At 37.9% G+C, this 13,847-nt stretch overlaps 1 protein-coding gene across 4 annotated transcripts in view; it reads left to right on the top strand.

The window, feature by feature from the left end:
- The window catches only part of Top1 (DNA topoisomerase 1), a 61,239-nt gene that overhangs the window by 39,033 nt on the left and 8,359 nt on the right, over positions 1 to 13,847 (top strand). For all 4 annotated transcript variants that reach the window (XM_072306364.1, XM_072306365.1, XM_072306366.1 and 1 more), the window contains 6 exons: positions 458 to 702; positions 1,830 to 2,081; positions 6,649 to 6,873; positions 8,018 to 8,120; positions 9,539 to 9,687; positions 10,828 to 10,965. In XM_072306364.1, coding sequence (XP_072162465.1) covers positions 458 to 702; positions 1,830 to 2,081; positions 6,649 to 6,873; positions 8,018 to 8,120; positions 9,539 to 9,687; positions 10,828 to 10,965 — 1,112 coding nt within the window. The remainder of the gene's footprint in view (positions 1 to 457; positions 703 to 1,829; positions 2,082 to 6,648; positions 6,874 to 8,017; positions 8,121 to 9,538; positions 9,688 to 10,827; positions 10,966 to 13,847) is intronic.

The raw sequence follows: 13,847 nt of genomic DNA, 5'->3' as shown, positions 1-13,847 counted from the left end.
TGATGGTCAGCCAACTTCTGGTAGCTTGTTTATAATAATGGTTGCTACTCTAAAGGAAGTCATTTAATGCCAAAATTTGAAAGGACAAAGGTCAATAAACCTCTGCAATGAGTCTAATGTCACATCTTAAATGTATTTGGTAAAATGTTGATCACCCATTTTGTTTTTTCCTGATCGTTTTTTTACTGTTATCTCCAAAAATGAAATTTTCAAAGTGGTTCTCTGAGAACACAGTGTTGTAAATTAATCTACTTTAAAATGCTATCTTAAGGAACTAAGCTTTAGGACCATCGAAAGTAGGAGGTTTGGGAAAAGGGAGGTATTCCAGAACATTGAAAATTGAAGCTTGCGAGATTGACTGAAAAAATAATTATTGCTAGAAGTTAAATTCCATTGCTGATGATAATTTTAGCAAACCCTTTATATCGTTCTGTTAATATTTAATGTGATCTTTTAGGTGAGCCAATGGAATTGTCCCAAGATGCAGAAGAAGTGGCAACCTTTTATGCTAGAATGATTGAGCATGAATATACCACAATGGAAGCTTTCAATAAGAATTTCTTCAAAGACTGGCAAAGTGTCATGACGCACGAAGAAAAGAACACCATCACTAATCTAAAAAAATGTGATTTTACAAGGATACATAGGTACTTTCAACAGAAGTCAGAAGAACGCAAAGCAATGAGCAAAGAAGAAAAGAAGGTTTGTTCATTTTTATCTATTTTATTCACAACTATGGCAACATTACAACATCAACATCTTGCCAATAGTTATCTCTTAGACGCTCTAACGCATTTTTATATTGTTCGGTTTTTTCCTTGTGATCATTTGGTTGCCTGCTGCACCCAGTTTTGGTTCTACAGTGGAAATCGTATAGTACAACATCGCTTATAACGACATATTGGTCATAACGACACGCGATCTGGTCGTACTCGTAATTGACTTCCCATAAACTCAGTGTATTTGTGCATCGGTTATAATGACCAAATCAGGCCGGTCCCTAGAGGGTCGTTGTATCAGATTTCCATTGTTATTTGGTATTAATTAGTGATTTCGGCCAATGGGAAATATGCTAGAATCTCCAACTGTAATATTCAAATCTGAAAGTATCAAGTGTTACTACTGTAAAAGCTGTTATCATTTGATACCCTGAAAGTTAAATTTTGGTACGCCATCAAAGTACAACATGCAGTCAGAGAGCAAGGAGTGGTTTAGAGGTGCGTAACAAAGGATGCGGCTCAGCCAAGTTGAAAATTGAAAAATAAGAGAGGAAAAATAGAATTAAAACCTTTTAAGTTGGAACTCACTCCTGCAGTTTTTTTATAAGATGCAAAATTCCTGAATTTCATCAAATGAACACAATGAAATGTGACTATTCTATGTCAAAATCTCTGTCATGGACTCAGCACGCCCTGAAAATCATTGAAACAGCAAAATTTGAATTTAGAACTTTTGAAAAGAAATATCAATGAAGAATCAAATTTGAAGTTTTTCATTGAATCCTCCAGTATGCAACCCCTCACAAAACTTTGAAATTTCACTTCTCAGCTAAATGAAATTTCCCCTTGTGAAATGAAAATCCCATCTCTAAGTATACTTTTGGTGTGTGTTTCTCCAGTACAGTGCAGTTTTCGGTGTTTCTATTTGTAAGAAATCAGAACTTGCTAAGCTGGATATGATGCTTCCAGCTATTTCAATGTTTCCTTTATGCATCTTAAATGCTTATTGTATCTTTTGTTAAAATTGAATGAGATGTTGTTTAATTTTTAAATTTTGTGTCGAAAATAATTCCTCCAAAATACTGTCACAGTGCTTTTGGTTTTCCCCAGGCTATCAAGGAGGAGAATGAAGCTCTTCAGAAAGAGTATGGTTTCTGTACCATCGATGGCCATAAAGAAAAGATAGGAAATTTCAAAATTGAACCTCCCGGATTATTCCGTGGCAGAGGTCAACACCCAAAAATGGGTAAACTGAAATTGAGGGTACAGCCTGAGGACGTGCTAATCAATTGCAGCAAAGACTCCAAATTCCCTAAACCGCCAGAGGGACACAAATGGAAGGAAATTAGACATGATAATACTGTAAGTACCCCCTAGGTTTTTTTCCTTTTTCTTACCTTCGTTCGTTATTTCTCCTCAAAGGAAGTTCCCAATTCACACTAAGCACTAAATAATCACCAGGCACAATGAGCTGAACTCACTTCATACTTTTACATAATAAAGAAAACTCCAATCGAGTTAGGAAGTCCTCTGTCTCTAAAAAGCAATTGATGTTTTGGTTTTTACTATTTTTAGTTTTTAGATGTAAAGAAAGGTGTGTTCTTTTTTCTAGTCGTTTGTAACAGCTCATAGTTTATAAGGGTCTATAGTCAGACACATCAAAATTACAAGGAGCATCCTGTTTTTTTTTTTTTTTTTTTTTTTTTTTTTTTTTTTAGTGTAGCATCACATTAACCATTTTTAATCCACACAAAACCTCAGTCTTATTTTTTTTTAAATATTTTTTGAGTTGCGTAGTTTGCATCCGTGTATGAAGTACCTTAGGAGGTTACAATAACCAAATGCCTAGGTGTAGGTAAAGACTTATTTTACACAGACTGTCCTAAAAGTTAAGCATTGATCCTCATTTTGAGCTATAAAAAAAGCTAGCAAGTTGTGGTTTGTGAGGCTCTGTGGATCAACTCTTTACCCTTAAAGTGAGCCCCCGTCAAGCACATCTCATCAAATTAATGGAGACACAACATTTTTTCAGAGGCTTATGGTGCAGACCTTTATTAGATTTTAGGACCTCTATTTACGAAAAAATCAATGTTTTAAGCCTCCCACACCCGCTCCTCCCATAAAGCCCAGATCTTGGGCCTTGTGATTTATGGGTTTTCTCAAAATCAAAGCAAAGCTTTTTGTAAGAGTGTCTACTGGTGTGAAAAATCCGAAAATAGTACTGATTTATTCAAGGCGGTCTGAAAGCACTGATAAAACACAGAAATTCTGCTGAAAGGCCTGGAGTTTTTTGCTATCTGCCATGCATGTGTTTCAGAACAGCTTGGAAAGTACACGATCCCTTGCGCATTGATTCTCAGTGCAGTATTTGCCCGCTTTGATGGCAATTGTGCCGTCAGTTTTTCTTCAGGCCCACTAATGAGCTTTGATTTTTTGGCTACGTCATTTTTGCCTCCCGTTAAGATAGGGAGAGATTTGCCTGCAAATAGTCGATTCGTACAGTTTTCGGTACAAGAAAAATTGCCGTGAAGCGAAGAGAGCAGTAAGTCCATGCTAGGATGAACCTTGAGACACATTAAAACATGTGCTAACCATGGCTCACACAGAAATGCACTTACTGCTCCCTTCGCTATCATGGCAGATAACGATGCGCACTGTAAAATTGCAAAAATAATTACCTCCGCAGAGATGTAATGCTTCCTTTTTAAGGATCCTCAAAAACAGTTTTGAACTGTTTTTTTGGTTACTGCCATGAATCTTCGAAACTATGTGTCATAAACGGGAAGATGGCGGCGGCGAAGCCTACCTGCCTACTGCCACCAAGCTGTCGTTTTTGACATCTTGATTTTTCGTTTCAGGCTACTTAATTGAGTTCTGTGTGAAGTTTTCAGATCCTTAATGAATCTGTATCGCATTCAAATTTAAAAGTTTAAGGAATTAAGATTAATGGGTTGAAATCACAAAAAACCTACATAACCTTCAATTAACCAACAGTAACACACCGCCAATGCGACGCCGCACATTGGTTCCATGGCCTGATCTAGGCAGTATTAATTGGAATAAATGAGTTTTTGAATGAATGAAAAATAGCACTAATGGTCGACACTGCATACTCTGGAGAGTATTTCGGCCAAATATCATGATGATTGGACGAGTAATAAAGAAATGATAAGCTTCCAAAGGCGAGCGTGCAGGCCGTCTTTCTGCGGTTCTATATGTTTCCTCACTTATCACAGTAAAGTGGTGTTTCTAATGCCGTCTTTCTGCGGTTCTATATGTTTCCTCACTTATCACAGTAAAGTGGTGTTTCTAATGGAGCTGCATAGCCACCATAGGCAAAGAAACACCGTTCTAAGGGTGGAATCCGAAAATTCAAGTTATTTCTAAGGTTTACCATGTTTCAATCATATCTTTATTTTCAGTCGAAAGCTCTTGACAAACCCTTGGACATAGCGCTATTTTACGTTAACTTCACACAATTTTCCTGGTAAATGGCTAAAAACACCTATTTTGCCACCCTCCGACACTTTTCAAACGGTTATTTCTAGTTTGTACTTATCCTAGGTATGATGTAGAAACTAATAACTTTTGCCAGTTTTAGGCAAACAAAATATGTTACAACACTCTAAAGCGAATGTTGCGCTCGAATTCAAAAATCAATGGGTCTCGAAGTTTATCACCTTCTTTTCTGCTCATGGTCGAAGTGGTATAATCAGAGCGACACCCTTTTATTTTATGTCCATACTGCTATTTCTTGAACTGCAACATTCCAGGAGTTGGTTCTCTAACCAGATCGTGTTGATTGAATTCTCCTTGAAGTTATGTAATGTGACACCTCCCCCCTTAAAAAAACCATTGCAAAATTAATTTTAGTAGAATAATTGATCTTCCTTGATGAGGAAATATTAAATTTCTCAACATTTTTAGAGTTGAAACACTGAGACAAGTTTTCAAATCAATTATCCCGTATTGAGTGTGAATTTGCTATTTTCGCCTATTTACCATTTTGTAGCTAACGACAAGGCAAAATTGACCTTAAACTCGTGATCAGCGACCTGAAAACACTCAGAAACATACAGGGTGATCCAGACCACCCGTCCACCATATTTTTCTCGAAAACGGCGGAGAATTAAGCTTCGGGACCAAAACTTTCACAGGGCAAATCGACCCCAAAGAATCGAATGAAAATATTTTCAGCCCCCCAAAATGGTCCCTTGGGGGGGTTTTGGGGAAGAGCCCCCCCGTTTCTCGCAATTTTCAAATGGGAAGGGTATGTTTTGACTTTGGATTCGGAATCTAAGGTAAAAAATAAGAACATTTTGTTCCTTGCACTTTTTCCCTAAACCCCCATTTTTTGGAGTTATGGGGCATTTTTGGGGCAATTTTCAATTCGACGCTGTAAGCGGCCAAATCATCCAAATTTCAAAATCTAAAAATCTCCTGAGAGGAGAGGTCAATACCTTTTTATTGATGTGCCACATGACCCCTGTTGCTCCAAAATTTTGGGGGCCACGACCCTCCAAAAATTTTGAGGCTTTGGAGGGCCATGAGTCGAAAATTTCGAAAGGCAAGGGTATGTTTTGACTTCAGATTTGGATTCTACGCGAAAAGTTACGTAGAATTGATATGGCAAATGGCCTGTTTGCTCCAAATTACTGAAGAACCCCATTTCCCCATAAGAAGCCGTGTATTCTTGGACAAAATAAGGGGTAAAAAAAATTTGAGCAAACAGGCCATGCGCCATATCAATTCTACGTAACTTTTCGCGTAGAATCCAAACCTGAAGTCAAAACATACCCTTGCCTTTCGAAATTTTCGACTCATGGCCCTCCAAAGCCCCAAAATTTTTGGAGGGTCGTGGCCCCCAAAATTTTGGAGCAACAGGGGTCATGTGGCACATCAATAAAAAGGTATTGACCTCTCCTCTCAGGAGATTTTTAGATTTTGAAATTTGGATGATTTGGCGGCTTACAGCGTCGAATTGAAAATTGCCCCAAAAATGCCCCATAACTCCAAAAAATGGGGGTTTAGGAAAAAAGTGCAAAGAACAAAGTGTTCTTATTTTTTACCGTAGATTCCGAATCCAAAGTCAAAACATACCCTTCCCATTTGAAAATTGCGAGAAACGGGGGGGGGGTTCCCCCCAAAACCCCCCAAGGGTCCATTTTGGGGGGCTGAAAATATTTTCATTCGATTCTTTGGGGTCGATTAGGCCACCCTAATTTTTGGCACTTTCAAGTCAATTTTCCTCCTGATTGCAGTCATCAATAATAATTAGGAAGAAAACTGTAAGCTTCAGTTACTTACTGCTTTCGAATGACACAATTAAAATATGACTTAACTTACTCATTGTGCGCGAATTTTTCATTACCTGGAGGTACTGTAAAATTGCAGAGTTTTGATGAATTTTTTTAGAAAGCACTAAAAGAGTGCTGTAAAAGTACAAATTTTTTTCCAGGCACTTATAGTAGACAGCCTGCAGAAAATTTCATTCAGCCAATGAAATAAGGCTTTGGTTGAAGCTCCATTCATACCTCTCATTCTCATGGATCTCAGTAAAACAATTCTAGTCTAATCAGAAGAATGCTTGCGTTTGTGTTTCTAAGCTGAAAAAAATCATTCACCTTGGAAAAGAATCAAGAGGCCTAGAATTGTCAGATGAGCAACAAAGAATGGAAAAATTATTGAAAATACTAATTTTGTTAACAATACAAAGGAATAGAAGCCACAAAACAAAACAAAACAAAAAAAAAAAAAAAAAAAAAATTGTTCATTTCTCTTAACCCCTCCCTCCTCCAAAATGGGTCCTTGAATGTGATAGGGATTCGCACAACACGTCTCTGTAGAAACCAAGTACCAAGCCTGCCAAATCATATGAATTTTTTATTTTTTTAGTTTTTAATGTGAGTAACTTGTTGCCCTGTTGCAGGTTACATGGCTTGCCAGCTGGACCGAAAATGTGCAAGGTCAAGTGAAGTATGTGATGCTAAATCCCTCTTCAAAGCTGAAGGGGGAAAAAGATTGGCAGAAGTATGAAACTGCTCGAAAATTAGCAAAATCAGTGGAGGGAATCAGGGAGCAATATATTGCCGATTGGAAATCCAAAGAAATGAGGATACGGCAAAGAGCTGTTGCCCTTTATTTCATTGATAAAGTAGGTATTCTTTCATCTGAGGTTTGCACCAATAATTTAGATACCTGACACGTGCAGCTAGCCTGCATAGGGGTCGTGCAGCCTTGAAAAGTCCTTGAATATCCTTGAATTTTTTCTCTCATTTTCATGTGTTTGAAAATTCTTGATTTTTGAAGAAAGGCGTAAAAATACTTGAAACTCATTTAATTATGAGACTCATCCTTGAATTTTATTAAATAATGATGGGTGAAACCAAGGAACAATTTCGACCTCACAACTTTCCCTTTGAATCGTCGCGAAAAAATTGTAACTTGCAAACTCAGCAACGTTGTTATGACTGTGCACTGCTAGAGCTATTTTGCGCCGGCATCCCGGATGCTGGCGCATTTTCTTTGGAAACGCTGCTGAAGCAGCTCGGCATCACTGAATTTTAGGCAAATCCGGATCTTTTTCTTACCACAAATATAACTGTTCCGCGTAACTTTTTTCACAACTTCAGTAAATGTACCGTGGAACTTTTTATCACTAACTGGATGGATCTGGATATGCTGGAAAAATCGGCAAGAATGCATTTTTGAGAACTAGAGTTCACAGGAATTTCCCTTGATTTTTCTGAACAATATTATCCCACGAAAAACGAGCTCAAAGTTGTGTATTTTGAGCTCCTATTTAAACGCGCGTCAGTGTTACACTAAATGTGGCTGCCGTGAATGCATGGCGGAGAATGGACACATTAGGCGACGTACCTCTGCCGTGTTCTATAGTCTGCACAAAGACTATAGGATATCACGCCGGCTCGCGTGCGGGTTATAGGACGCGGCAGAGAGAAGTCTGCCAGTGTGGCCATTCTTCGGCAGGCGCTCACAGCGGCCATTTTTAGTGTCACGCCAATGCGCGTTTTAATGGGAGCTCAAAATACGCAACTTTGAGCTCATGTTTTGTGCGTTCATAGTGTTCTAAAACATCAGGAAAAATTCTTGTGATCTCCCTGGACTCTCAAGTTCTCAAAAATGCCGGAAATAAACATTATTAGTAAAGCTCATTTGCAGAAAATCAATACTAGAGTTCATTTCTGTTAGTTTGCCCATGTTTGACAATCAAGATTGCTTTCTACTATTCATTCCTCTTTGTCCCTTCTAATCTCGAGAACTGTTTAATTTTGTAGTTGGCGTTGAGAGCTGGTAATGAAAAAGATGAAGATCAAGCTGACACAGTAGGTTGTTGCTCTTTACGTGTCGAGCACATCAAACTGCATGAAACATATGGAGGTAAATTTTTACTGGATTTCTGTTTGAGTTTTCCACCAGCTCAGTTTTGTGATCATAGAACCCATTGTGTAACAGTGGTTCAAGTGCACAGTGGAACTCAGTGCATTTAAGGAAAAAGACTGGTGGAATTCCTTGTGCAGAGGCTAAGACTGTGCATCAAAGCAGCAGTGCCGGGCAATGTATCATGGATCTATCGTTTAAAGTTGAATTATAGGCTTTGGAAGTATATCATCACACTGCCCCATTGCAAAAGTATAAGAAGTTCTTTAAGAACCTTTAGGCAAAATTTAATAATCACCAAACTGATGAGGTTCCTGAAACAGAGACTCACACTGTGCACAAATGCAAAGAAAGAAATGACCATGCATTCAAAATTTAATCAAGAGCCTAGGAATTATTTACCCATACTGTCTTTTAATTAAAGCATGCGCAGGCCTTAAACGAAGCCTCGCTGAAAATTTTTATGGTCATAATATCGTTTGAACCCTTAAAATGAGGTACTTACTGAATGGGCAAACATACATATTGGAAAGGCAAGTGAGGAGGACTGTGGGAAGAAAACTAAATTGAATTTTTGGCAATCTTGTACCATTTTCCATTTTCTGAATGACTTCTTTGCAAGCTTTCGAAGAATTGAGCCTTTTGATTTTTAGAGACTCTCGTTATGGTACACTCAGAAAGCATTAAAATAATTTTGCTGGGGAAAGCTTTTGTGTCTCTAGAGAGCCCAGAGAAAGGTGAAAATAGTAAGTTGTGTCAAATTTCTTTGGGCGTTGTATGTAAAAGAGTACAATGAGCCAGGAAGCTGATCATTGAAATTGATGGACAAAGGAATGGACGAAGGGAAAATGGAGTGATTCATTATCATTGAAATTGATATGTTACAGGCACATTCCGATTTTGGACCGATTGTGATCGGCCTGGGCCGGTGTGAAGACGCTCTCAATTACAGTAGTGGATCGGAAAAGGCCCGGGCTTATTCCGATCGGCTGAATGAATAAAAATCGGCCGTATAAAGGAGTCTGGGAAGTTGTACTGGAAAGCCTCTATGCAACAACATCGGCAAACCGTCAAACTCAGATCTGCCTGATAGACTAAGGGGGTAAATGATGGATGAAATATAGGTTCTCTCCAGGGTTGTCGTTAGTTAGTCTTTCACTTACATATTTCGTCCATTGCAAGCACTCATTTCCACTAATAGGATCCCTCCATTTTCCCCTTCTCTCCATCAATTCCATCAATTGCCATCATTGTCCATCAATTTCAATAACTAGCCTGCAGAAATTGTCCCATTTATCCAAATGCGGTTCATCTCTTACACTTGTATCTGGTGAATGAAAGTTTTTATTAAATAACTTAATTCAGCCAATGACGAATTAAATGAAGTTTGTAATTTGCCTTCTTTAATTTTTTTTCAGAGGACAAGTATGTTGTGGAATTTGACTTCCCTGGTAAAGATTCCATTAGGTATCACAATTTTGTGCCTGTTGAGAAGAAGGTGTTCCGAAATTTGCAACTTTTCGTAGAAAACAAGAAAAAAGGAGATGATCTGTTTGATCGTCTAAATGTAAGTAACTTAAAGTTATTTCTCCTCAGCTGAGCTGCAGTCTGAAATTTGATTTTCTGATTTAATAAATTTAGTGGGTCAGTTGCGCTGGTCACAGAATCGTATTTTGATTCTTGATTCTTGTAGATTAGCTGAAAGTAGTTAGATATGTCCAAACAAAGACTCCCAAACAAAGGATCCCTTATCAGGCGGTAACGCACTCGACACGAAGAGGCAAGGCAGTCAGTTAGTCAGTTCTCCACACTTCGTTTATGATTAGTGTCACTACCACGGTGAATAACGTCAAAAACCCGACTTCTTAAAGGGTACTTTTTAAGGGGAGGGGTACTTTATCTTCGTTAATATTGAACGTAGGAAGTTGCTGTTTGGACAGATCTTATTACTTCTAGCTAATCTACAAGAATCAAAACACAATTCTGTGACCAGCGCAACTTACTCATTGCCTTTTAAGAGCATGACTTCAGTGATAGATTCTATCGAATCACCGAAAAGTGGAATTCCAAGAATGCTTTGATGGATGGTTTAGTGCTGTTTTGTTTCATCATTACGTATTCATTTATTTATTTTTGTTCTTGTTGTTCGGTATAGAAATATCCTCAAAAAAGGGCAAGGTGCCATGGATAACTTTTTTTCCCTGTCTATTTTAAATTTTAAGGTATGAGAGGAAATAATATTTAAAATTAGGTAAGTTAACTATTGGTAACATACGATACTTCTGCTCATCAAGGCACAAACATATGTTTTTATTGTTTTAAAGTTCTTCTGTGGTCACTATGTATGCATAATGTGTCATGTGGAAATACAAAGAAGATTAGAAAAATTATTTCATTAATCAGATAATGTAAACATTAAGAACGCTCACAGGCTTGAAAATTCAAATGCACATATGTGTCAAAAAATCTAAGAAATGGAAAAAAATTTATATTCACATCTGGCACTCCTCAAATATACATGGTTTTTAAAAAGAAAATACCGGGTTAGTGGGCGAAAACTTTTGTTACTCATCAGAGAATGAGCATCTGAAAATCAGGAGAAAACCAGGAAATGAGCAGGGTCAAGAATTATAGACAACAAGGATTATATCTAATTTTTTATTTTGAAATATTGTTTTGCACTCTAATTTGAAACTCTCCCATTTAGACTGCTGTATTGAACAAACATCTTAATGAATTAATGGAAGGTCTTACTGCAAAAGTATTTCGTACTTACAATGCTTCCATTACTCTGCAAAATCAATTAAATGAACTCACCGATCCTGATGCCTCGATTGCTGAAAAGGTAATGTTTACTCTGTTCCTGAATTTTTTTGGCCCATTTTTGTAGTAAGAACTTGAGAAACTACTTACGTCATCTATAATTTTGCCAGTGATTGAAAAGTGTATTATAGGAATTAAGGTTGATCTAGGTAGATGAAGAATGGTGGTACTCTCTTGACATTATACGGGATCGGGTACATGGACCATTAGAGGGAGGGGGGGGGGGTCAGCCCTACCCACCGCACACCGTGGTTTGGCCTCGGATTGCATGGCTAAACCCCTACCCTCCTGACGTCACATATCTTCAAGATGGCAGCCGAAATCGAAATGCAACCACCATTCTTTATCGGTCTTGAAGGTTGAAGATCAATTTATTCTGTATAAAAATTTTTGCATGTATCTCAGAAATTTATTGCATTACTTTTTCAATATTTCAAAATGAGACTTACATAAGGGTCTTTGCCACCTTTGTCATCTTTACATTGATTAAGGGTGTTCTGCACACCATGACGACTAGACAAGATGTAAATCAAAGGATAATGATGTGTGCTTTTTCATCAAAATATTATTTAGAAGGCGACTTGTGTAACAAAATTATCGGAAGTATTTCCTAACCAAGCTATTAACGTTTTTTGATGCAATAACTCAAACTTATGTTATTGAACAACAATGGAGATGTTGCACAAGTGAGGAATTTGCGATTTGACTGTTGATTCTTATGAAAAAGTCTGCGAGAAACACGATGGTGCCATTGGTTTTCTCTGAAATCAACTACCAAGCTGAAAATAGGCTCTCAAGTTGAGGCCAAAATAGAGAGAATATCCCACGCTATCCTGAGAGTCCACCTCTACATCAAGACAAACTCTCCATGCAAAGATAGGGAGCAAATACATTGACAGGACTGCCTTTTTATTTGGGGACTCTAAAACTGAAAACACGGCAACCCTGCTAATGTATTTGCTGTATATCTTTGCATGGAGAGTTAGTCTTGATGTGGAGGTGGACTCTCAGGATAGCATGGGATATCCCCTCCATTTTAGCCTTAACTTTGAGAGCGTTTTTTGAGCTTGGGAGTTGACTTCGGAGAAAACCAGTGGCACAGTCGTGTTTCTCGCAAAGTTTTACATAAGAATCAATTGTGAAATTGCAAATTCCTCACACATGCAACATCTTCATTCTCCGGAATCAAATTGCACACTTACATTACCATCACACTCATTGCGGTGTGAAAAAATATGGGAAGCTCTACCCCAGTGCCTCAGCTCAGCTGTTGCATGTTGTTTACATTTTGAGGAACACATTGCAGGAAAAGGACGCTGCTCGCTTAGAAAGTTTGCCAAAACTGTTGTAGTTTTCCATGTAATTCCCCTAGACTCAGATTTTTCTTGTCATTGGTAAATTCCTATTTTTCATAGCCTCGATTTGTTAAAAAACATTAGGTCTAAATAAAAACAATAATATCTTGGTGCAGCGTCAATGTCTGCAAGTTCCATTCTGCAAATAATTCACTACGATAAATTTTAAAGAGGAAATATTTTTCAGAATACTTAGCTTTGCAGATGGATGACTATTTTACTTAGATGGGGAGGTTGGAGTCACTCCAAAATCATCCTTGAAAGGATGGTTCTTATTCTTGGACTTTTCAAAAATCAAATGTATAACCCTCCAAAAAGTTGTGTTTTGGTGTGAAGTGAACGTACAAAAAATTTCAGCCCGATCAGAACATCCAAAGTGGTGCTGCTGTGGCCGACAAGTCTCGGATCAGGAACTTCAAATTTTGGACAATCGCGTTTTTCCGTCATTTGGTAAATCTTTTCCCCTTTAAAATGTTGCTATAGCTTTGAAATTTTTGGAGGTAACACAAATTTTGAGGTGATTTATGTTAAAAATAACTTGCTTTAACCCGCTACGTTCACAATGCCCCTTACTTCCTCCCCCCCTTTTCTTCCGGCAAAGTGACCACAAAGTGCGATTTCACCGATTTTTCGTAACATTCTCACTGCACGGTGTGTGTGTGCCTTTTTTTTACCTTTAAAATTTTGCCATGGTTTTTTGGAAATTGTCTGAAGTAATACACTATTTAGGTTTCCACGAAACGAATAACATATCTTACTACCTCATTACTTCAAAAATGCTCCTTTCCCCTTCCAAGGGGCCGAATCGTGCGATTCTCCGATTTTTCGTAACATTTTCCTGGCACAGTTTTTCTGAACGCATTTAAATTTTTTGACTAATCAAAAGCGGAAACTCCAGGTTCTTTTAGTAGAAAGTCTATTGTGTCATTTAAGCCTCAAAGAAAATAACTGTTTAGCTCCTGGAAAATAAAGTCAATTTACAGTTATTTTGTGTCTAAGTAGACAACTTACCAGCTTCAAGTTCCACTATATCATTGGAAGGAAATTTTCTTGATAGTTATAATGCCGAAGTTTCTTGAATATGGTTGTTTGAAGTTCATTGCACAAATTATCCCTGGAGCTCACCTTAAATGGCCTGCTTTTTGGGCAGTCGATTTGTCCGTCAAACTGCATTTTTAAGTTATGAGGTAAGTAGTTTTTTGTTTTGTGGAAATCTAAAAAGTGTGTTGCTTCAGAAAATTTCCGAAAAAGCATGGCAAAATTTTAAAGGCAAAAAAAAGCACACACACACTGTGCAGGGAGAATGTTACGAAAAATCGATGAAATCGCACTTTGTGGTCACTTTGCCGGAAGAAAGGGGGGGGAGGAGGTAAGGGGCATTGTGAACGTAGCGGGTTAAAGCAAGTTATTTTTAACATAAATCACCTCAAAATTTGTGTTACCTCCAAAAATCCAAAGCTGTAGCAACATTTTAGAGGGGAAAAAATTCACCAAATGACGGAACAATGCGTCCGTCTAAAATTGAAAGTTCCTGATCCAAGACTTGTCG

The sequence above is a fragment of the Bemisia tabaci genome, chromosome 1, assembly GCF_918797505.1.
Source record: "Bemisia tabaci chromosome 1, PGI_BMITA_v3".
Classification (NCBI taxonomy): domain Eukaryota; kingdom Metazoa; phylum Arthropoda; class Insecta; order Hemiptera; family Aleyrodidae; genus Bemisia; species Bemisia tabaci.
This window is presented reverse-complemented; position numbering and strand designations above follow the sequence as displayed.